This window comes from Schistocerca piceifrons, chromosome 5 (assembly GCF_021461385.2).
Source record: "Schistocerca piceifrons isolate TAMUIC-IGC-003096 chromosome 5, iqSchPice1.1, whole genome shotgun sequence".
NCBI classification, from domain to species: Eukaryota; Metazoa; Arthropoda; class Insecta; order Orthoptera; family Acrididae; genus Schistocerca; species Schistocerca piceifrons.
Window position 1 is genome coordinate 289623406 of NC_060142.1, and position 26828 is coordinate 289650233.

Below are 26828 nucleotides of genomic sequence, written 5' to 3' on the forward strand. Positions count from 1 at the left end.
CCGGCTGAATGATTGCATATTGTGCCACGAGGCCATAAACTTGCTATAACGATGTTCGGGGCGCGGTGATGAACTGCAGATGATATTCTGGCTCCCAAACGCAAGCGGTCAGTTAACGTGTGATTTTACTCACACTAATGGTTTAGATGAAATCACACTACTGTACTGACGCAAAATGTTCACGCTTGCAACAGCTGTGCAACAACGGTAAGCCACGATCAGTGGCGTCACAGGCTTTACAGTGCATGTAGAGGGTTGGAACTTAAATAGTGGCAACTATTTATTCGCAACCGATACAAAAGAGTTACATGTTTGCACCTGTTACTGTCCTTCAAAGTAGTCGCCAGCGTTGTGTAGAACCCGTTGCCAGCGATGTGGAAGGCGTAGTATACCGTTAGCAGAGCTTGTTCTGTTGATGGTGCGAATGGAGCGGTCTTAAGTTATGGTGATTCTCGTGTGCGACTCTGATGGTGCTATCCTAACGCATTACGTTACTCCTCGGCAGACCGTCAATGCACAGTATTACTGTTCGTTTTTGGAGCATCACCTGCGACCAGCTTTGCGAAAGAAGCGGCGACACTTTCTGCGCAACCCACCCATCATTTTTCACGACAATGAGCGGGCACATACAGCGCAAGCTGTGGCTGCTGTGTTAGGTCGATGGGACTGGGAAGTACTGTACCATCCACCATACTCCCCGGACTTAAGTCCTTGTGACTTTGATTTGATTCTGAAGATGAAGGAACCACTTCGTGGCATTCGCTTCAGAACTGTTCGAGATTCGACAGGCAGTAGACCGCTCCATTCGGACCATCAACAGAACAGGCTCTGCTTACGGTATACTACGACTTCCACATCTCTGGCAACGGGTTCTGCGCAACGCTGGTGACTCTTTGAAGGACAGTAGCAGGTGCAAACATATAACTCTTTTGTATCGCTTGTGAATAAATAGTTGGTACTATTTAAGTTCCAACCCTCGTATAAACAAGCGTCCGAATGGTCGACAAGAGGGGCCACTTACACCCTCCTGGAACCAGCGATATGGACTTTTTGTTAAGTACAAAGTTCTCACCTATTTCTGACGATTATTGTTTGGGTTACTATTAAACAGCAGATTTAAAATTCTCGAGTGCGACGGGAGAGGTGTGGTTGTAGAAATAACTGTCTTACCATTTATCTGTGGTGAAGTAAAGTCCATGGCGGCTGCTTGAGACTGCACTCAGTCTTACCCGGCAGAGCAATAGGGCAGTGTTACTCAATAATGCGTGAAACTGTGACCGGGGGGGGGATTGCCTTGATTCAGTGCTAACATGTTAAGAAATCGATTGTAAAAGTTAATTTGATGATAGTTCCGGGAGTTCACCATATTCACCTTGTCGAAGGCGGCGGCCTTAGGTTACACTTTACCAAGAAACCGAAAAATGTAACTTTCTGAACACTGTTCAACTTTTTTGTGCTAATCAACATTAAATAATGGAAGGCATGAAAATAGTGCAATAAATCCATTATCGTTGTCGAATGTGAAGTTTTGAAAGTAAATAAATTGCTACAGATGGCTTCAAAGTGAAATAAGCACTTTGTAATGTTCATTTCCTGTTAATGCATTTTGAGGCGATTTAACATGGAAGTTTTGGTTCGTTATTTTTGTTGCTATCCAGCAAGAACTTCTCGCTAATTTTGATTTCTTTTTTGTCTGTTTCAAATACTTGATTATTAACGTCTATTTAACAGGACCAGTATACCAACAAAAATATTGTTTTTTTTTTCGTGAATAGCTCGCAGTATACCCTCAATATACGAGGATAATGGAATGTAGTCGAATTAAATCAGGTGATACTGAGGGAATTGGATTAGGAAATGAGACACTGAAAGTAGTAGATGAGTTTTGCTATTTGGGGAGCAAAATAACTGATGATGGTCAAAGCAGGGAGGATATAGAATGTAGACTACCTATGGCAAGGAAAGCGTTTCTGAAGAAGAGAAATTTGTTAACATCGAGTATAGGTTTAAGCGTGAAGAAGTCCTTTCTGAAAGTATTTGTATGGAGTGTAGCCATGTATGGAAATGAAACATGGACGATAAATAGTTTTGACAAGAAGAAACTAGAAGCTTTCAAAATGTGGTGCTTCAGACGAATGATGAGGATTAGGTGGGTAGATCACGTGATTTATGAGGAGGTACTAAATAGAATTGGGCAGAAGAGGAATTTTTGGCACAACTTGGCTAGAAGAAGGGATCGTTTGTTAGGACACGTTCTGAGGCATCAAGGTATCACCAGTTTAGGACTGGAGGGAAGCGTGCTGGGAAAAAATCGTAGGGGGTGACGAAGAGATGAATATACGAAGCAGACTCACAAGGATGTAGGTTGCAGTAGTTCCTCGGAGATGAAGAAGCTTGCACAGGATAGAGTAGCATGGAGAGCTGCATCCAACCAACCTCTGGACTGAAGACCACAACAACAAGATTAACAAGAGATCTAGAGTTCAGGAGTTTTATTGTTGCAGTGTGACACAGGGTGGCGCACGAAATGTGTTACCAATTGTTTCTTTCACAATTTACGACGCACATTAGATATCCCGCTAGGATCTCTACAGCAGTACAGCAGAGCTTGGAAATACAAATGAGTTACGAAATGACGTGCAATTCACGATACTGCCGCTATGAGACTAGTAAGCAGCAATGGCTGACAATGGAAGACTGACGACACAGCAACGATCGGCAATTGTGTTACTTTGTCATGAAACGAAAAGTCTTGTTGTGACTCAGAGGCGTTTTCGACAACAGTTTAACACACGATGGGTACCTTGCAGGAAGACCACCCACAGGTTGTACGATAAATTTGTACAGGAAGGAACAGTATTGGAAACGAAGCGACCTCGGCCTAAGCCTGTTTGTTCGCCGGAGAATACTGAAGTGGTACGAGTTGCTGTACAGAGAAGTCCCGGGAAATCGTATAGAAAGGCAGCAGTGCTACTGGGAATATCCAGACGCTCCGTTCAACGCATTCTTAAAAGTGACCTCCGTATGTACCCATACAAGATGACCTGTGCACAGAAGCGCACTGAAGAGCACATGCAGCAGAGACTACTGTTTGCTCAGTGTGCGGAGGATAGGGAAAGAACTCTCCACAACGTTTGGTTTTCAGACGAGGCGCGGACAGTGTGGTTAACAAACAAAGTGTACGCTTTTGGGCCACTGGAAACCCACAAGTGCTTCATGAACGACAACATTATGCTCCGAGGATTACAGCATGGGCAGCAATTTCCAGTCACGGATTTACTGGACCCTTTTTCTTTGAAGAAACTGTGAACAGCAAGCGTTATTTGAGCATGCTTCGCATAGCTTCATTCCACAGCTTCTTGCTACTGCCTTGCCCTTCAACGCGCAGTGGTTCATGCAAGGTGGAGCAAGGCCACATACTACAAACACTGTGTTGGAGTTTTTACACGAGCATTTCGACATGCGGATCATTTCACTCAGGTTCCTAGGTCGGTTCAATGACGGAAGAAATTGTCCCCCCAATAGTCCAGACCTCAATCCACGTGACTTTTTTCTTTGGGGGTACCTAAAGGAAAAAATTTTCCCGAAACGTCCACGTGATTTAATGGAGCTCAGAAGACTTATTCTTCAAGCTTGCAGTGAAATTACGGAAGACATATGCCGTAGGGTTATCACTAACTTCAGTGTTCGTTTGAAGGAAGTTAGGAAACTAAATGGTGGACGTATGGAGGCTTATCCCACGAGGGGTAAGATAGATACTGCCTACAGGAAAATTAAAGAGATCTTTGGAGAAAAGAGAACCACTTGTATTAATATCAAGAGCTCAGATGGAAACCCAGTTCTAAGCAAAGAAGGGAAAGCAGAAAGGTTGAAGGAGTATATAGAGGGTCTAAACAGGGGCGATGTTCTTGAGGACAATATTATGGAAATGGAAGAGGAGGTAGATGAAGATGAAATGGGAGATATGATACTGCGTGAAGAGTTTGACAGAGCACTGAAAGACCTAACTCGAAACAAGGCCTCCGGAGTAGACAACATTCCATTAGAACTACTGACAGCCTTGGGAGAGACAGTCCTGACAAAACTCTACCATCTGGTGAGCAAGATGTATGAGACAGGCGAAATTCCCTCAGACTTAAAGAAGAATATAATAATTCCAATCCCAAAGAAAGCAGGTGTTGACAGATGTGAAAATTATCGAACTATCAGTTTAATAAGTCACAGCTGCAAAATACTAACGCGAATTCTTTACAGACGAATGGAAAAACTGATAGAAGCCGACCTCGGGGAAGATCATCTTGGACTCCGTAGAAGTGTTGGAACACGTGAGGCAATACTGACCCTACGACTTATCTTAGAAGAAAGATTAAGAAAAGGCAGACCTACGTTTCTAGCATTTGTAGACTTAGAGAAAGCTTTTGACAATGTTGAGTTGAATACTCTCTTTCAAATTCTGAAGGTGGCAGGGGTAAAATACAGGGAGCTGAAGGCTATTTACAATTTGTACAAAAATGGTTCAAATGGCTCTGAGCACTATGGGACTTAACACAATTTGTACAGAAAGCAGACGGCAGTTATAAGAGTCGCGGGACGTAGTGGTCGGGAAGGGAGTGAGACAGGGTTGCAGCCTCTCCCCAATGTTATTCAATCTGTATATTGAGCAAGCAGTGAAGGAAACAAAAGAAAAATTCGGAGTAGGTATTAAAAGCCATGGAGAAGAAATAAAAACTTTCAGGTTCGCCGATGACATTGTAATTCTGTCAGAGACAGCAAAGGATCTGGAAGAGCAGTTGAACGGAGTGGACAGTGTCTTGAAAGGAGGATATAAGATGAGCATCAACAAAAGCAAAAAAAAATGGCTCTGAGCACTATGGGACTCAACTTCTGAGGTCATTAGTCCCCTAGAACTTAGAACTAGTTAAACCTAACTAACCTAAGGACATCACAAACATCCATGCCCGAGGCAGGATTCGAACCTGCGACCGTAGCGCCTTTAACCGCTTTTTTTTGTTTTTTTTTTTGTTATATATATAAGGGAGAGGTAACAGGAAGGAAACATTGTACACTGTATTTTTTTTTTTTTGTTAGTAACAATAATTTTTTTTTTATTGATTCATTTAATTTTAATGTCCCAAAAAAAATCATATATAAAAAAGAAGGGAAAGAAATATAGGGCTGAAGTGACTTCCTCGTCACTTCACTGGGAGTACATCCTATCCCTCGAAACAACGTAAACCTGGGATTCCCCACCGCTTCGGGGGGTTATGAAACATGCTGCCTAGAAAGTTCGCAAAATGCGTTTTATATTTAGAGTGGCGTCTGATGATTTCGTGTTGTTCTAGTAGATAATGCCAATAGTCCATGACCGATATCAAAGTCCGCGAGAGCACGTAGTGCGATGCGTGTCCTCCAATCCATCGGATTGCCGAAGTTTTTTGTGAGGGGAAAAATACAGCGTCAGGGAAAAATAAAGCGTCCGTCGTGATCGTTGATTCGTCGGTGCGTCGGAGGAGGGCCATGATGCGTTGCGTCAGCCGCCAGACATCCTTTGCCTCACCGCACTGCAGGGAATGTTCGTCGGTGTCGTGCATGCCACATATAAGGCAGAGCGGGGAATCTACCATGCGAATGTCGTACAATCGTTGGCGGTTGACTGTCTTGCGGTTGATTAGTGTATACCATGACGATCGCGCTGCTGTGGTGAGGAGAGGTGTATGGACAGCTCGCCAAATCTGCCGCCAGTTTCGTGTTGGGTATTTAAGTTCGACAACATTGCTGCAATGATGACGACGCAAGTATCGATATATCTCACGGGTAGTGGGGATTCTTGTAGAAGGTATCTGTAACTGAACATAATTAAAGTCAACAAAAAATCGCGCGACGTGAGAAAAAAAAGGGCGAGATTGTGCCTACCGCCACCGGTGGTTCAAAGGACGTGGGAAGAAGCACATCCAGGATGGCCGACGTGATGGCGTGTTGCCGTTGGTTCCAAGTGCGTTGCGTCGCTCGCAGGTATAGAGCTAGAGCCTTGTTCCGCACATCCGTGAGGTTAAGTCCTCCAGAATGGTGTGGGAGAGTTAAAGTCTTGTATTTGACCTTAAACAACATTCCTTGGCTGACATAGTATCCAAAGGCCGCCAGTAATCTGTCAGCAATACCATGTGTCATTGGCAGTACCCGTGCCAGGTGCGGCAGTCGCGAGGCCAGATGAACATTAGTGTAGTCCACCCTTTGGAGCAGGTCGTGCGTTCGGAGTGAATTGTTGCGTATGTGCAGTCGGACGTTCTGGAGGAGACGTCGATAGCTCGCCGCCGCTGATTGCCGTAGCGATCGGGTGAACAATACACCTAAGCATCGCAAGATGTCCACCGTCGTAAACGGAATGTGCAGAGCGTCCAGCCCTCGACCGATGTGCGTGATATTGGTTTTATTCATGTTGACCCTGCTTCCCGCAGCTACTCCGTACGTAGTAAGAAGGGTAACCACCTGACTTACTTCGTTCTCCGGCCGGACGAGTATCATCAAGTCGGCATATGCACGACACGTGAAGGAGCTCGCACGGAGTCGGACGCCAGTAGAGTCCGTCTAAGAGTCTGCATCAATGGTTCGAGCGCTATTGTAAACAGTATCATCGACAAGGGACATCCTTGCCTAACTGAGCTGCAAACAGGAATCGTTCCTACCTCCCTGCCATTGACTCTCACCGTCGAAGAAGCGCCGCGAAGGAGGCGCATGAGGACGGTAATAAAATCCTGTGGTATCGCCATGCGTCGCATGGTCGAGTCAAGGAAATCATGGTTGATCCTGTCAAAGGCACGATCAAAATCCACCGATACGAACGCCGCTCGCATGCGACAGGCTTCCGTCAGGGAAATTATGTCACGGTATTCGCCGAGGAAAGAATGTATGTTGCTCCGAACCCCTAGACAAGCCTGATCTGGTGGTTTTGTCTGGGATATTACTGTCTTGAGCCTTGCCGCCAACATTCGCGCAAAGATCTTATAATCAGTATTGAGCATCGTGAGCGGTCTAAATTGATGGGCGCTGACACTCGCTGTCGATTTCGGTATTGGTATAAGTATTCCCGCCATGAACTGCGACGGAACGTCCGTGGCAGGGCTCAATAACTCATTATACATCAATACCAACTGGGACATCATTAAATCCACAAATGCGCGGTAAAATTCGAGTGTCAACCCATCCGGCCCAGGGGATTTATGCACCGCACCCTTCGCGAGTGCGCCCCGGATGTCATCTTCCGTTAGGGGTTCCAATAGCGCCTCTGCATCCGGACCATCCACCTCCGTTTGCATCTGTCGCAAAATTTCTTCTCCTGTCCGATTGTCCGTCGGCGTCCCAGTGAAAAGGAGGCGGTAATGCTCCAGAAACTCAGCAGCAATGTCCTGTTGTGACGTCAAGGGCCGACCATCGTCATCATGGAGGACTGTGATTAGGGATCGGCGATTACGCGCATGTCCCTTGGACACATGATGCAGATTACGCGCATGTCCCTTGGACACATGATGCATGCCAATACGTTCTCCATCAACGTTGTCCAAGCACCGAGCACGGATCGAAAGTCCCTCCAGTCGACGTTTCGTGATCGATAAAATGCAGGCCTGAATGCGATGGACTTCCGCTTGACGCTCGGGCGATGGGGCCCTGGAGGACAGGTCGCGGAGCACCATGTAGTAATAATCAAGTGTATCTCGGAGCCATTTCGCTTTTTCCTTGCCATACGTGATGAGAGCTCTTCGTATCGCCGGTTTTGCACACTGCAGCCACCACGAAAGAACCGTACGGTGCAGCGGCAGACGGCGAGTGCAAGTCTGCCATGTTTCTTCGATCCGCTGGCGACATTCGAGATCCACCAATCAGGATGAATTAAGTTTCCAGGAACTACGACTCCGCCAGACCCTCTGCCTTGGGAGGATTAACGTGCATAAATATGCAAGGTGATCCGTAAAAGCCGTGGGCCAACGTTCAGCAGCCAACACGTGATCTCTTAATCCGTCAGAAACATAAATCCGATCCAGCCTGCTCGCCGAGTGGCTAGTAAAATACGTGTAGCCCTCTCGCTGCCCATGGATCTTTTCCCACGTGTCCATAAGGGCCATGTCCCGGCAGATCGTGTTCAATGCGTGGCAGGAGCTGAAATTAGGAGTTTGATCCTTCGGTGTGAGTACACAGTTAAAATCCCCCCCTACCAAGATGTGGTCATACCTCCCATGGAAGAGGGAGGCAATCTCCTCCGAGTAGAATCGTGCACGCGCCTGTCGATTGTCAGATCCGGAGGGTGCATAGATGTTGACGATACGGATGCCGTTCACGGTCATAGCCAAACCCCGAGCCGAAGGAAGGTAATCGAGGTCACACATCGGAATCCCTTCCCGGACTAGTATTGCTGTGCCACGTCCTCCATCTGGAGTTGGCGCTAGGTAAGTGTTGTATCCATGCACGTCGGGAAAAGCAGAATTGCAGGTTCCCTGCATCAGCAGAATATCAACGTCAGTGGCGTAAATCATGTCCCGGAGAAGTTGCATCTTTGCAAGCGAACGTGCGGTGTTAATGTTCACTGTGCCCACCTTATATGCTTGGTCTGTTGTCGTTGTCATGCTCATGTCATGTCATTGAGAACTCCAAGGGCTTTAGTCCACTATTCGTGCTCAGAGGGGTGCCCGCCAACGGGCTGCCCTCCTTTGTTTTCGTTCCGTGGTGTGCATCCTGTAGGTGAGTGGTCATCATCAGGGGGTGGCAATTCCTGTATCTCTTCGACTGGTTCCGCCCAGTCGCAGTGGTCATCCATCCGAGGAACGTCCTCTAATGTATTTCGACGTGGCTGCTGGGACATTGGTATCCCTGACTCCTTCGTCGGCAGCGCTGGGTCAGTCGGTGTCAATGAAGAGGGACCATCTGAAAGGCAGGACATCCGGTCACCATCTGACGGAATCCTGTTAGCGTCCTCTAAAGGCACATGTTCTGTGTCAGACAGGTCTTCGGCTAGGATACCTTCCGTGTGCCCTAGGCTAGGGGGCGACGCGTCACCCGAACTATGGCGACGCTTTTTCCGACGCTTCGGCGATCGCTGTTTGCGTGCCCTACCCTCTGCTGCCTCACTGTGTTCGTCGATCGTTCGTTGGGCCGTTGCCGGCGCCACTGTCTCGACCTCTACTTCCACGCCGCGTGCTTCATGTGAGTTTGCGGAAGGTTCCTCCCTCAACTGACGTGATGTGGGTGTAGGGACATTCTCCGAGTCACCTCCGTGGTCCCGTAACTCTGTCTGCTCTTGCATAAACACGTCCTTGTCACGCTCCGAACTGGGCAACACCTCCCGGCGAGCCACCGACACGTACGTCATCGGCAGTTGCGTGGGAACTTCTCGCTGTGACGCTTCCCCATGTGGCAGTTGCACGACGCGGCGTTGTATGCACTCCGAGCGGATATGTCCTTCTCCACCACAGCCAGAACAGGTGCGTGGCTGGCCATCGTAGATCACAATAGCTCGACATCCGCCAATGTATAAATAAGACGGGATATGTTTAGTAAGGACGATCCGCACCTGTCGCACGCCGTTAAGCACAGGATATGTACTAAAACTTGCCCAGCGTTCAGGCGTATGACTAAGTACCGTTCCATATGGTCGCAGCGATTCAGTAACCATCGATTCTGGCACCTCAAACGGCAATTCAAAGATCCGAATGACCCTCACACCCAATCCGGAAGGAGCTACTGTTACATCGCTGATATGGCCATCAGAGTGTCGAAATTTAAATCCTCTTTGAGCAGCGGAGAGAGTTCTTTCACACGCAGCGTCATCGGTCATCTTTACGTACATTGTACTGCTGACAATTATGTCTGCAGCAGGTAAACGAACTTCTTCCCTCAAAAAACGCTCTATTTCGGAAGCTTTGGGTCTGGCAAATTCGTTGTCGAACGTAAATTGGAGCGTAGTCTTTCGAAAATTGTGTGCCATGGCGATCGAGTCAGACAACAACACGCGCGAGTACCGGCGGTGTAAACACTTCCTCGTCCACGCGCGCCCGCGGTCGGGACAGCAGGTCCGTGCCGCGCCACCGCCTAAAGCAGACTGAATCGGGTGATGCTGAGGGAATTAGATTAGGAAATGAGACACTTAAAGTAGTAAAGGAGTTTTGCTAATTGGGGAGCAAAATAACTGATGATGGTCGAAGTAGAGGAGATATAATGTGTAGACTGGCAATGGCAAGGAAAACGTTCCTGAAGAAGAGAAATTTGTTAACATCGAGTATTGATTTAAGGGTCAGGAAGTCGTTTCTGAAAGTATTTGTATACCATGTATGGAAGTGAAACACGGACGATAAATAGTTTAGACAAGAAGAGAGTAGAAGCTTTGGAAATTTGGTGCTACAGAAGAATGCTGAAGATTAGATGGGTAGATCACATAACTAAGGATGAGGTGTTGAATAAAATTGGGGAGAAGAGGAGTTTGTGGCACAACTTGACTAGAAGAAGGGATCGGTTGGTAGGACATGTTCTGAGGCATCAAGGGATCACCAATTTAGTACTGGAGGGCAGTGTGGAGGGTAAAAATCGTAGAGGGAGACCAAGAGATGTATACACTAAGCAGATTCAGAAGGATGTAGGCTGCAGTAGGTACTGGGAGATGAAGAGGCTTGCACAGGATAGAGTAGCATGGAGAGCTGCATCAAACCAGTCTCAGGACTGAAGACCATAACAACAACAACATGTGCCGCTCGGTTATCACTAACTTCAGTGTTCGTTTGAAGGAAGTTCGGAAACTAAATGGTGGACGTATTGAGCATGTGCTGAGTTAGAACAAATCTCCATGGACGGCTCTTCATTGTAGTATATGTTCCTTTCAGATTGTATTGACAATAAAGGTTATATTCAAAAACAAAATGGTAACACATTTCGTGCGCCACCCTGTATTTGCCCTGTAACAAAGTTTCCAAATAATAATTTTGAAACCTGCGTTTTGTGATTAATTGTGCAAAAAGACCAGCACTTTTACTTCTAGCGTTTTATTTTAGTGCAGCCAGTAGTAACCTGCGCTTGTGGCGCTGTCGGCAGCGGTGAGCCTGGGAGCGGGCGTGGCGGTGTTCCCGGCGGGCTGGGACGCGGCCGAGGTGCGAGCCATGTGCGGCCCTGCGGCCGGCCTTTACCAGCTGGGCGCATGCGGCCTGCGCTGGGCCTTCCTGCTCGCGCTCATCGGCTGCCTCGACGCCGCCATCCTCGCCGCTCTCGCCTTCATCCTCGCCACGCGACACGTCCGCCTGCAGCCCGAGCCCGCCTACGCCAACAACGGCTCTCTCTACAAGGGTGCGTGCCTTTCACTTCGCATCTTATCGTCGGGTATTCTCAGTCCAACGACTTCCTGACACTTAAATCTATACTCGATGTTAACAAATTTTTCCTCTTCAGAAACGCTTTCCTTGCCATTGCCAGTCTACATTTTATATCCTCTCTACTTCGACCATCATCAGTTATTTTGCTCCCCAAGTAGGAAAACTCCTTTACTACTTTAAGTGTCTCATTTTCTAATCTAATTCCCTCAGCATCACCCGACTTAATTCGGCTACATTCCATTATCCTCGTTTTGCTTTTGTTGGTGTTCATCTTATACTCTCCTTTCAAGACACTGTCCATTCCGTTCAACTGCTCTTCCAAGTCCTTTGCTGTCTCTGGCAGGCCGGCCGAAGTGGCCGTGCGGTTAAAGGCGCTGCAGTCTGGAACCGCAAGACCGCTACGGTCGCAGGTTCGAATCCTGCCTCGGGCATGGATGTTTGTGATGTCCTTAGGTTAGTTAGGTTTAACTAGTTCTAAGTTCTAGGGGACTGATGACCTCAGCAGTTGAGTCCCATAGTGCTCAGAGCCATTGGAACCATTGTCTCTGGCAGAATTACGATGTCACCGGCGAAACTCAAAGTTTTTGTTTCTTCTCCATGGATTTTAATACCTACTTCGAATTTTTCTTTTGTTTCCTTCACTGCTTGCTCAATTTACAGATTGAATAACATCGGGGATAGGCTACAACCCTGTCTCACTCCCTTCCCAACCACTGCTTCCCTTTCATGCCCCTCCACTCTTATAACTGCCATCTGGTTTCTGTACAAATTGTAAATAGCCTTTCGCTCCCTGTATTTTACCCCTGCCACCTTCAGAATTTGAAAGAGAATATTCCAGTCACCATTGTCAAAAGCTTTCTCTAAGTCTACAAATGCTAGAAACGTAGCTATGCCTTTTCTTAATCTTTCTTCTAGGATAAGTTGTAGGGTCATTATCGCCCGCGTGTTCCAACATTTCTACGGAATCCAAACTGATCTTCCCCGAGGTTGGCTTCTACCGTGTTTCCACTCGTCTGTAAGGAATTCGTCTTAGTATTTTGCAGCCATGACTTATTAAACTGATAGTTCTGTAATTTTCACACCTCTCAACACATGCTTTCTTTGGAATCGGAATTAGTATATTCTCCTTGAAGTCTGAGGGTATTAGACCTGTCTCATACATCTTGCTCACCAGATGGTAGAGCTTTGTCGTGACTGGCTATCCAGAGGCTATCAGTAGTTCTATTGGAATGTTGTCTACTCCCGGGGTCTTGTTTCGACTCAGGTCTTTCAGTGCTATGTCAAACTCTACACGCAGTATCACACCTCCCATTTCATCTTCATCTACGTCCTCTTCAGTTTCCATAATATTGCTCTCAAGTACATCGTCCTTGTATAGACCCTCTATATACCCTTCCTCCTTTCTACTTTCCATTTTTTTGCTTAGAACTGGTTTTCCATCTGAGATGATATTCATACAAGTAGTTCTCTTTTCTCCAAAGATATCTTTAATTTTCCTGTAGGCAGTATTTATCTTACCCCTAGTGAGATAAGCCTCTACATCCTTACATTTGTCCTCTAGCCATCCCTGCTTAGCCATTTTTTACTTCCTGACGATCTCATTTTTGAGACGTTTGTATTCCTTTTTGCCTTCTTCATTTACTGCGTTTTTATATTTTCTCCTTTCATCAATTAAATTCAATATTTCTTCTGTTACCCAGAATTTCTACTAGCCCTTATCTTTTTACCTACTTTATCCTCTGCCGCCTTTACTACTTCATCCCTCAGAGCTACCCATTCTTCTTCTACTGTATTTCTTTCCCCCATTCCTGTCAATTGTTCCCTTATGCTCTCTCTGAAACTCTGTACAACCTCTGGTTCATTCAGTTTATCCAGGTCCCATCTCCTTAAATTCCCACCTTGGCCAACTACCGAAACGAATTCTAGCTTTCGTTTTAGAGGACGCAACAATACCTATTGCCTGGAAAGCCGAAGTGGTAACGCGGTAGTGCCAGGAACTAGGTCACATGACGAGGTACAGCGAGGCTACGGTTAAACTAGCGCGCGAGAAGAAGAAGCAAGAAGCTCACAATAAGTGTGTGACCGATGATATGGATAAATGTATCATCAGGCAGCAATTTCTATGGCATTACGTACAATAGAAAAAAATACGAACTTTGCGAAAACTGCGCAACTTTTGTCAAACAGAAATGAGCTTCAAAGCTAGCAAGGAAACACTCAGAAGTAATTTTCTGTCTATGGATTTTCGTTGTAGAAGGTGTCAAAACTGACATTTTGTTTTGTGCGGACGAGAGGACATTGTTGCTAAAAGACCATACTTTCTCAGGTTTTCATCAGAATCAAAGCGACCAGTAGTTTACTAAGATGAAACATTGATTCACACGTACCATACAGTAAATAAATTTTGGCAAAGTGATAGTGTTCGAGTAGTTTTGTCAAACAAAAGTGCCGGTCAGTGTTTGATTGTTGTATATGCAGGCGGAGACAGGTGTTTCGAGGCTCAAAAACGAAAACGTCCGACTATCACTCAGAAACGGATAGCAAAAATTTTCAAAAATAAATCGAAACCCAACTTATGCAAGTCTTATTAGCAATGTCTTTGTCCCTTGTAATTACTCGCAGCGCATTTGCCCATTCGGAATACTTCTAGCCATTGTAGGTGTTGGACATGTTTGACTGTAGTAATGTTCAACCATTTTTTTCCCCCATAATGCGAGAAGAAGAAAACACTCGGAAACAGCCGTTGAAGGGCTTAGCAAAATTGCTTCAGGCTTAACATGTAACCGCAGTATCGAATATTGCATTCGAATTTCCAAATTAGATTTCGTCTTCTGCAAAATTAGTTGTGAGTAAACAGACGGCGCGTAACAGGCTGGCAGCTCTCCACTGATAAGAATACGCCAGACTGCTTCCCCCTCTCTGTTCCTCCGGCGTTAAACAGGGTAGGCCGGCAGGCTGTCGAAGCGCCATGCCACAGTTCTCGAAGCCGCTCCCTCCGAGGTTTGGTTTCGAATCCCCTCTTGGGCATGAATGTTGAGTTTGTCCTAAAAATAATTTAAAATAGGGGGGCACGGGGGGGGGGGGGGCGGCAGATTCGCCGCCCCTCGGAAAGTGCCGCCCCGTGCGGCCGCACGTATTCGCACGTGCCTTGCGCCGGCCCTGCATCTTATCGTCGGGTATTCTCAGTCCAGCCGTTGCTAAAAAGAAAAGGCAGCTGTTATTCAAAGACTTCTTCACAGAGAGTTTGGCTCCTTCTACACTGAAGAGCCAAACAAACTGGTACACCTGTCTAATATCGTGTAGGGCCCCCGTGATCATGCAGAAGTGCCGCAACACGATGTGGCACGGACGCGACTAATCTCGGAAGGAACTGACACCGTGAGTCCTGCAGGGCTGTCCATAAATCGGTAAGAGTTGAGGGGGCGGAGACTTCTGAGCAGCACGTTGCAAGGTATCCCAGATATGCTCAATAATGTTCGTGTCTGGAGAGTTCGGTGCCAGCGGAAGTGTTTAAACTCGGAAGAGCATTCCTGGAGCCACTCTAGCAGTTCTGGATGTGTGGGGTGTCGCACTCTCCTGCTGGAATTGCCCAAGTCTGTCGGAGTGCACAGTGAACATGAATGGATGCAGGTGATCAGACAGGACGCTTACGTACATGTCACCTGTCAAGAGTCGTGTCTGGATGTATCAGGGGTCCCATGTAACTCCTACTGCACACACCCCACACCACTACAGTCCCCTGCTGACACGCAGGGTCCATGGATTCATGAGGTTTTCTCCATACCTGTACATGTCCGTATGTTCAATACAATTTGAAACGAGACTCATCTGACCAGGCAACATGTTTCCAGTCATCAGCACTCCAATATCAGTGTTGACAGGCCCAGGCGAGACTTAAAGCTCTGTGTCGTGCAGTCAACAAGGGTACATATGTGGGCCTTTGGCTCTGAAAGCCCATATTGATAATGTTTCATTGAATGGTTCACATGCTGACACGTATTGATGGCCCAGCATTGAAATCTGCAGCAATTTGTGGAAGGGTTGCTCTTCTTTCACAACCTATGATTCTCTTCAGTCGTCGTTGGTCCCGTTTCTGCAGCCTCTTTTGCTGGCTGCAGCAGTATCGGAGATTTGATGTTTTCCCGATATTTACAGTATACTCATGAAATGGTCGTACGGGAAAATCCCCACTTCATCACTATCTTAGAGATGCTGTGTCCCATTTCTCATACTCCAACTAAAACACAACGTTGAAATTCATTTAAATCTTGATAACCTGACATTGTTGTAGCAGTAACTGAGCTAACAACTGCACCAGACTCTTCTTGCTTATATAGGCATTGCAGACTGCAGTGCCATATTCTTCCTGTTTCCATATCACTATATTTGAATACATGTACCTGCATCAGTTTCTTTGGCACTTCAGTGTAACTAAAGCTTCTTTGTATTCTTCTTCTTCCTTTTTCTTAAACAAAAAAACCAGAGAGACATGGGGCACCAGGGTGGGAGGCTGGGATTTTGGAAGAAGATTGGGTTTCTCTCTTGTGTTTGGGATTGCCACTAATATTGGGACAATCACAAGTAATTCAAGATGTGAGGTTTCAGTTTGTGTAAAGACGCTGAGTTCTGTTAGCAGCTTCCCTAATAGTAATAATAATAATAATAATAATAATAATAATAATAATAATAATAATAATAATAATAAATATCGCCCCATAACATGCCTACCAACAATCTACAAAATATTAACTTCAGTCATTAAACAGAAATTAATGACACATACAACACAGAACAAAATTATAAATGAAGAACAAAAAGGCTGTTGCAAAGGAGCACGAGGATGTAAAGAGCAACTGATAATAGACGCAGAGGTGACATATCAAGCTAAAACTAGACAAAGGTCGCTACACTATGCATACATTGATTACCAAAAAGCTTTTGATAGTGTACCCCACTCATGGTTACTACAAATATTGGAAATATACAAAGTAGATCCTAAATTGATACAGTTTCTAAACATAGTAATGAAAAACTGGAAAACCACACTTAATATTCAAACAAATTCAGATAACATCACATCACAGCCAATACAGATGAAGCGTGGAATATACCAAGGAACCTCATTAAGTCCTTTCTGGTTCTGTCTTGCTCTGAACCCACTATCCAACATGCTAAATAATACAAATTATGGATATAATATTACTGGAACATACCCACACAAAATCACACATTTGCTATATATGGATGATCTAAAACTACTGGCAGCAACCAATCAACAACTCAACCAATTACTAAAGATAACAGAAGTATTCAGCAATGATATAAATATGGCTTTTGGAACAGACAAATGTAAGAAAAATAGCATAGTCAAGGGAAAACACACTAAACAAGAAGATTACATATTGAATAACCACAGTGACTCCATAGAAGCGATGGAAAAAACAGATGCCTATAAATATCTAGGATACAGACAAAAAATAGGAATAGATAATACAAATATTAAAGAAGAACTAAAAGAAAAATATAGACAAAGGCTAACAAAAATACTGAAAACAGAATTGACAGCAAGAAACAAGACAAAAGCTATAAATACCTATGCCATACCAATATTGACCTACTCATTTGGAGTAGTGAAATGGAGTAACACAGACCTAGAAGCACTCAATACACTTACACGTTCACAATGCCACAAATATAGAATACATCACATACATTCAGCAACAGAAAGATTCACATTAAGCAGAAAGGAAGGAGGAAGGGGATTCATCGACATAAAAAACCTACATTATGGACAGGTAGACAATTTAAGAAAATTCTTTCTAGAACGAGCAGAAACTAGCAAAATACACAAAGCAATCACTCATATAAATACATCGGCTACACCACTGCAATTTCATAACCACCTTTACAACCCTTTAGGTCATGTAACATCAGCAGATACGAAGAAAGTAAATTGGAAAAAGAAAACACTGCATGGCAAGCACCCGTATCATCTAACACAGCCACACATCGATCAAGATGCATCCAACACATGGCTAATAAAAGGCAATATACACAGTGAGACGGAAGGATTCATGACTGCAATACAGGATCAAACAATAAACACCAGATATTACAGCAAGCATATTATTAAAGATCCCAATACCACAACAGATAAATGCAGACTTTGCAAACAACAAATAGAAACAACAAATAGAAACAAATAGAACAAGTGGATGTACAATACTAGCAAATACAGAATACCCCAGAAGACATGACAATGTAGCAAAAATAATACATCAACAGCTTGCCTTACAACATAAACTTATAAAACAACACGTTCCCACATACAAGTATGCACCACAAAATGTACTGGAGAATGATGAATACAAATTATACTGGAACAGAACCATTACAACAGATAAAACAACGCCACATAACAAACCTGACATCATACTCACCAATAAAAAGAAGAAATTAACACAACTAATCGAAATATCTATACCCAATACAACAAATATACAGAAGATAACAGGAGAAAAAATTGAAAAATACATCCAACTGGCTGAGGAAGTCAAGGACATGTGGCATCAGAATAAAGTTGACATCATACCAATCATACTATCAACTACAGGAGTCATACCACACAATATCCACCATTACATCAATACAATACAGCTACATCCAAACTTATATATACGATTACAGAAATCCATAATTATTGATACATGTTCAATTACCCGAAAGTTCCTAAATGCAATATAACATATACCGTACAGTTAAAAGGAAGTGACGCTTGATCAAGGTCCGCGTCACGTCCCATTTTTAACCAGACTTAACGTCTGAGAAAGTAAAGAAATAATAATAATAATAATAATAATAATAATAATAATAATAATAATAATAATAATAAACCCCGTGGAGGCCCGGGAAAAGAATCGGCCTCCGGTATGTTCTGCCAGTCGTAAAAGGCGACGAAAAGAACAAACCACTAATAGGGCTAACCCCCCTTTTAGTGTGATTAGTTGGTTCAGGACAGAACTAAAGAAGCCTCGGACAAGCGCCGTCATGGTCGGGGACGACGCTTGAACCCTATGCCCGCCCACAATGGTAACGACACTGCTAGCCAACTGGAAAATGATTTAAATCCAAATAGAGGTGTTTTGCAGGATATGCTTCCTGCAACCACACTAGAAGGAAAACAAAGACAGAGGATGAGATGGTCAGATGAAGTTAATCGACACCTCATGTTCTGTTATTACCAAGCAACAAACCTAGGAACCAACACAACGGGATACTGATCACAAGTATACACAACATTTATTACCAGATACCCAGAATTAAAATTTTTAACAGAACAATGATTAGCTGATCAGATCCGTGTAATAATAAAAAATAACAGGATACCCCAGTCAGAATTAGAAAACATCAAACAACAAGTACAACAAATACTGGAACAAAATAATGTGCAATCAGAAGAAGAAGAAAATACAGTAATGGACTCAAACATCCCAGAGCAAACAAACAAAGAACAACATGCACCAATTAAACAATCAGAGGAAAACGAAATCTTAAGACAGCCACCAGAACAAGCACAAATAGAACACGAAGTGACACAGATGTTAGATATACAAGAAAAATTTCAGCTAACATATATAGAATACAAAGACACAAATACAGACATTAGACCATTCTTGTGTAGACCACCAAATAACCCACAAGTCGAAACAACAATAAAAACTATCAACACAATCATACACAACAAAATAAATGAAAACACAACTATGGAAGAGTTACAACTACTGGTTTATATAGGAGCACTCACTACACTAAATATACACACTAGGCAGAGATCAGAACCAACCAACACACAGAAGAAACCCACAAAACCAGCATGGCAACACAGGCTACAGATCAAAATAGAAAAACTGAGAAAAGACATCGGACAGCTAACACAATTTATAAGAAATGAAATCTCGGAAAAAAAACGAAAAAAGTTAGGTAAAATCTCACAACAAGAAGCGACAGAGCAATTAGACGAAAAGAAGCAGAAATTACAAGCATTAGCCAAACGACTCAGAAGATACAAAAAAAGTGAAAATAGAAGGAAACAAAACCAAACATTCAACACAAACCAAAAGAAATTTTACCAGACAATAGATAACACACACATTAAAATAAACAATCCACCAAACATAACAGACATGGAACACTTCTGGAGCAACATATGGTCAAACCCGGTACAACATAACAGGCATGCATGGTGGATACAAGCAGAAACAGACACATACAAGATGATACCACAAATGCCTGAAGTGATAATTTTGCAACATGAAGTCACCCGAGCAATTAATTCTACTCACAATTGGAAAGCCCCTGGAAATGATAAAATAGCAAATTTCTGGTTAAAGAAGTTCACCTCAACACATTCACATCTAACTAAATTATTTAACAGTTACATTGCAGACCCATACACATTCCCTGATACACTTACACACGGAATAACATATCTGAAACCTAAAGATCAAGCAGACACAGCGAACCCAGCTAAATATCGCCCCATAACATGCATACCAACAATATACAAAATATTAACTTCAGTCATTAAACAGAAATTAATGACACATACAACACAGAACAAAATTATAAATGAAGAACAAAAAGGCTGTTGCAAAGGAGCACGAGGATGTAAAGAGCAACTGATAATAGATGCAGAGGTGACATATCAAGCTAAAACTAGACAAAGGTCGCTACACTATGCATACATTGATTACCAAAAAGCTTTTGATAGTGTACCCCACTCATGGTTACTACAAATATTGGAAATATACAAAGTAGATCCTAAATTGATACAGTTCCTAAACATAGTAATGAAAAATTGGAAAACCACACTTAATATCCAAACAAATTCAAATAATATCACATCACAGCCAATACAGATTAAGCGTGGAATATACCAAGGAGACTCATTAAGTCCTTTCTGGTTCTGCCTTGCTCTGAACCCACTATCCAACATGCTAAATAATACAAATTATGGATACAATATTACTGTAACATACCCAGACAAAATCACACATTTGCTATACATGGATGATCTAAAAATACTGGCAGCAACAAATCAACAACTCAACCAATTACTAAAGATAACAGAAGGATTCAGCAATGATATAAGTATGGCTTTTGGAACAGACAAATGTAAGAAAAATAGCATAGTCAAGGGAAAACATACTAAACAAGAAGATTACATATTGGATAACCACAGCGACTGCATAGAAGCGATGGAAAAAACGGATGCCTATAAATATCTAGGATACAGGCAAAAAATAGGAATAGATAGTACAAATATCAAAGAAGAACTAAAAGAAAAATATAGACAAAGACTAACAAAAATACTGAAAACAGAATTGACAGCAAGAAACAAGACAAAAGCTATAAATACCTATGCCATACCAATATTGACCTACTCATTTGGAGTAGTGAAATGGAGTAACACAGACCTAGAAGCACTCAATACACTTACACGATCTCAATGCCACAAATATGGAATACATCACATACATTCAGCAACAGAAAGATTCACATTAAGCAGAAAGGAAGGAGGAAGGGGATTTATCGACATAAAAAACCTACATTATGGACAGGTAGACAATTTAAGAAAATTCTTTCTAGAACGAGCAGAAACTAGCAAAATGCACAAGGCAATCACTCATATAAATACATCGGCTACACCACTGCAATTTCATAACCACTTCTACAACCCTTTAGATCACATAACATCAACAGACATGAAGAAAGTAAATTGGAAAAAGAAAACACTACATGGCAAGCACCCGTATCATCTAACACAGCCACACATCGATCAAGACGCATCCAACACATGGCTAAGAAAAGGCAATATATACAGTGAGACAGAAGGATTCATGATTGCAATACAGGATCAAACAATAAACACCAGGTATTACAGCAAGCATATTATTAAAGATCCCAATACCACAACGGATAAATGCAGACTTTGTAAACAACAAATAGAAACAGTAGATCACATCACAAGCGGATGTACAATACTAGCAAATACAGAATACCCCAGAAGACATGACAATGTCGCAAAAATAATACATCAACAGCTTGCCTTACAACATAAACTTTTAAAACAACACGTTCCTACATACAAGTATACACCACAAAATGTACTGGAGAATGATGAATACAAATTATACTGGAACAGAACCATTATAACAGATAAAACAACGCCACATAACAAACCTGACATCATACTCACCAATAAAAAGAAGAAATTAACACAACTAATCGAAATATCTATACCCAATACAACAAATATACAAAAGAAAACAGGAGAAAAAATTGAAAAATACATCCAACTGGCTGAGGAAGTCAAAGACATGTGGCATCAGGATAAAGTTGACATCATACCAATTATACTATCAACTACAGGAGTCATACCACACAATATCCACCAGTACATCAATGCAATACAGCTACATCCAAACATATATATACAGCTACAGAAATCCGTAATTATTGATACATGTTCAATTACCCGAAAGTTCCTAAATGCAATATAACACATACCATACAGTTAAAAGGAAGTGACGCTTGATCAAGGTCCGTGTCACTCCATTTTTAACCGGACTTAACGTCTGAGAAAGTGAAGGAAATAATAATAATATAACCCCTGGGGGCCTGGGAAAAGAACAGGCCTCTGGTATGTTCTGCCAGTCATAAAAGGCAACGAAAAGACAAACCACTAATAGGGCTTACCCCCCTTTGAGTGTAATTAGTTGGTTCAGGACAGAACTAGTGAAGCCTCGGACAAGCGCTGTCATGGTCAGGGACGACGCTTGAACGCTACGCCCGTCCACGATGGTAACGACACTGCTAGCCACACGGAAAATGATTTAAATCTAAATAGAGGTTTTTTGCAGGATATGCTTCCTGCAACCACTCTAGAAGGAAAACAAAGACAGAGGATGAGATGGTCAGATGAAGTTAACCGACACCTCATGTTCTGTTATTACCAAGCAAGAAACTTAGGAACCAACACAAATGGATACAGATCACAAGTATACACAACATTTATTACCAGATACCCAGAATTAAAATTTTCAACAGAACAATGACTAGCTGATCAGATCCATGTAATAATCAAAAATAACAGGATACCCCAGTCAGAATTAGAAAACATCAAACAACAAGTACAACAAATACTGGAACAAAATAATGTGCAATCAGAAGAAGAAGAACATACAGTAATGGACTCAAACATCCCAGAGCAAACAAACAAAGAACAACACGCATCAATTAAACAATCAGAGTAAAACGAAATCTTAAGACAATCACCAGAACAAGCAGAAATAGAACACGAAGTGACAAACGTGTTAGATATAGAAGAAAAATCTCAGCTGACATATATAGAATACAAAGACACAAATACAGACATTAGACCATTCTTGCATAGACCACCAAATAACCCACAAGTCGAAACAACAATAACAACTATCAACACAATCATACACAACAAAATAAATGAAAATACAACTATGGAAAGTTACAACTACTGGTTTATATAGAGCACTCACTACACTAAATATACACACTAGGCAGAGATCAGAACCAACCAACACACAGAAGAAACCCACAAAACCAGCATGGCAACACAGACTACAGATCAGAATAGAAAAACTGAGAAAAGACATCGGACAGCTAACACAATTTATAAGAAATGAAATATCAGACAAAAGTGAAAAAGGTTAGGTAAAATCTCATAACAAAAAGCAATAGAGCGATTAGATGAAAAGAAGCAGAAATTACAAGCATTGGCCAAATGACTTAGAAGATAAAAAAAAAAGTGAAAATAGAAGCAAAAAAAACCAAACATTCAACACAAACCAAAAGAAATTTTACCAGACAATAGATAACACGCACATTAAAGTAGACAATCCACCAAACATAGCAGCCATGGAACACTTCTGGAGCAACATATGGTCAAACCCGGTACAACATAACAGACATGTACGGTGGATACAAGCAGAAGCAGACACATACAAGATGATACCACAAATGCCTGAAATGATAATTTTGCAACATGAAGTCACCCTAGCAATTAATTCTACGCACAATTGGAAAGCCCCTGGAAAAGATAAAATAGCAAATTTCTGGCTAAAGAAGTTCACCTCAACACATTCACATCTAACTAAATTATTTAACATATCTAAAAACATAGAAGATGTGACTTACCAAACAAAAGCGCTGGCAAGTTGATAGACACACAAACAAACACACAAAATTCTAGCTTTCGCAACCAACGGTTGCTTCATCAGGAAAGAGGGAAGGAGAGGGAAAGACGAAAGGATGGAGAGGGTAAGGAGTCATTCCAATCCCGGGAGAGGAAAGACTCGCCTTAGGGGGAAAAAAGGACAGGTATACACTCGCATACACACACACATCCATCCGCACATACACAGACACAAGCAGACATTTGTAAAGGCATAGAGTTTGGGCAGAGATGTCAGTCGAGGCAGAAGTACATAGGCAAAGATGTTCTTGAATGACAGGTGAGGTATGAGCAGCGGCAACTTGAAATTAGTGGAGGTTGAGGCCTGGCGGGTAACGAGAAGAGAGGATATACTGAAGGGCAAGTTCCCATCTCCGGAGTTCTGACAGGGTGGTGTTAGTGAGAAGTATCCAGATAACCCGGACGGTGTAACACTGTGCCAAGGTGTGCTGGCCGTGCACCAAGCCATGTTTAGCCACAGGGTGATCCTCATTACCAACAAACACTGTCTGCCTGTGTCCATTCATGCGAATGGACAGTTTGTTGCTGGTTATTCCCACATAGAAAGCTTCACAGTGTAGGCAGGTCAGTTGGTAAATCACGTGGATGCTTTCACATGTGGCTCTGCCTTTGATCGTGTACACCTTCCGGGTTACAGGACTGGAGTAGGTGGTGGTGGGAGGGGGCATAGGACAGGTTTTACACTGGGGGCGGTTACAAGGGTAGGAGCCAGAGGGTAGGGAAGGTGGTTTGGGGATGAACTAAGACATTACAAAGGTTAGGTGGACGGCAGAAAGACACTCTTGGTGGAGTGGGGAGGATTTCATGGAGGATGGATCTCATTTCAGGGCAGGATTTAGGGAAGTCGTATCCCTGCTGGAGAGCCACATTCAGAGTCTGATCCAGTCCCGGAAAGTATCCTGTCACAAGTGGGGCACTTTTGGGGTTCTCCTGTGGGAGGTTCTGGGTTTGAGGGGATGAGGAAGTGGCTCTGGTTATTTGCTTCTGTACCAGGTTGGGATACCCTTGTAACCGCCCCCGGTGTAAAACCTGTCCAATGCACCCTCCCACCACCACCTACTCCAGTCCTGTAACCCGGAAGGTGTACACGATCAAAGGCAGAGCCACGTGTGAAAGCACCCTTGTGATTTACCAACTGACCTGCCTACACTGTTGAAGCTTTCTATGAGGGAATGACCAGCAACAAACTGTCCATTCGCATGAATGGACACAGGCAGACAGTGTTTGTTGGTAATGAGGATCACCCTGTGGCTAAACATGCCTTGGTGCACGGCCAGCACATCTTGGCACAGTGTTACACCGTCCAGGTTATCTGGATACTTCCCACTAACACCAACCTGTCAGAACTCTGGAGATGGAAACTTGCCCTTCAGTATATACTCTCTTCTCGTTACCCGCCAGGCCTCAACCTCCGCTAATTTCAAGTTGCCGCCGCTCATACCTCACCTGTCATTCAACAACATCTTTGCCTATGTACTTCCACCTCGTCTGACATCTCTGTCCAAACTCTTTGCCTTTACAAATGTCTGCTTGTGTCTGTGTATGTGCGGATGGATATGTGTGTATATGCGAGTGTATACCTGTCCTTTTTTCCCCCTAAGGTAAGTCTTTCCGCTCTCGGGATTGGAATGACTCCTTACCCTCTCCCTTAAAACCCACATCCTTTCGTCTTTCCCTCTCCTTCCCTCTTTCCTGATGAAGCAACCGTTGGTTGCGAAAGCTAGAATTTTGTGTGTATGTTTGTGTTTGTTTGTGTGTCTATCAACCTGCCAGCGCTTTTGTTTGGTAAGTCACATCTTCTTTGTTTTTAGATATATTTTTCCCACGTAGAATGTTTCCCCCCATTATATCCATAAATTATTTAACAGATACATTGCAGACCCATACACAGTCCCTGATACACTTACACAAGGAATAACTTACCTGAAACCTAAAGATCAAGCAGACACAGCAAACCCAGCAAACCCAGCAAAATATTGCCCCATAACATGCCTACCAACAATATACAAAATATTAACTTCAGTCATTACACAGAAATTAATGACACATACAACACAGAACAAAATTATAAATGAAGAACAAAAAGTCTGCTGCAAAGGAGCACGAGGATGTAAAGAGCAACTGATAATAGATGCAGAGGTGACATATCATGCTAAAACTAAACAAAGGTCTCTACACTACGCATACATTGATTACCAAAAAGCTTTTGATAGTGTAACCCAGTCATGGTTACGACAAATATTGGAAATATACAAAGTAGATCCTAAATTGATACAGTTCCTAAACATAGTAATGAAAAATTGGAAAACTACACTTAATATCCAAACAAATTTAAATAACATCACATCACAGCCAATGCAGATTAAGTGTGGAATATACCAAGGAGACTCATTAAGTACTTTCTGGTCTGCCTTGCTCTGAAGCCACTATCCAACATGCTAAATAATACAAATTATGGATATAATATTACTGGAACATAGCAACACAAAGTCACACATTTGCTATACATGGATGATCTATAACTACTGGCAGCAACAAATCAACAATTCAACCAATTACTAAAGATAACAGAAGTATTCAGCAATGATATAAATATGGCTTTTGGAACAGACAAATGTAAGAAAAATAGCATAGTCAAGGGAAAACACACTAAACAAGAAGATTAAATATTGGATAACCACAGCTACCGCATAGAAGTGATGGAAAAAGAGGTGCCTGTAAATATCTAGGATACAGACAAAAAATAGAAATAGATAATACAAATATTAAAGAAGAACTAAAAGAAAAATATAGACAAAGACTAACAAAAATAATGAAAACAGAATTGACAGCAAGAAAGAAGACAAAAGCTATAAATACTTACGCTATACCAGTATTGACCTACTCATTTGGAGTAGTGAAATGGAGTAACGCAGACCTAGAATCACTCAATACACTTACACGATCACAATGCCACAAATATAGAATACATCACATACATTCAGCAACAGAAAGATCCACATTAAGTAGAAAGGAAGGAGGAAGGGGATTTATCGACATAAAAAAACCTGCATTATGGACAGGTAGACAATTTAAGAAAATTCTTTATAGAACGAGCAGAAACTAGCAAAATACACAAAGCAATCACTCATATAAATACATCAGCTATACCATTGCAATTTCATAACCACTTCTACAACCCTTCAGATCAC

The 26828-nt window shown here is 42.8% G+C and overlaps 1 protein-coding gene across 1 annotated transcript in view; it reads left to right on the forward strand.

Moving 5' to 3' along the window:
- LOC124798555 (LHFPL tetraspan subfamily member 3 protein) overlaps positions 1-26828 on the forward strand; it is a 161346-nt gene that overhangs the window by 121140 nt on the left and 13378 nt on the right. The window contains exon 2 of the mRNA XM_047262012.1: positions 11071-11319. Within this exon, the coding sequence (XP_047117968.1) occupies positions 11071-11319 (249 nt within the window). The remainder of the gene's footprint in view (positions 1-11070; positions 11320-26828) is intronic.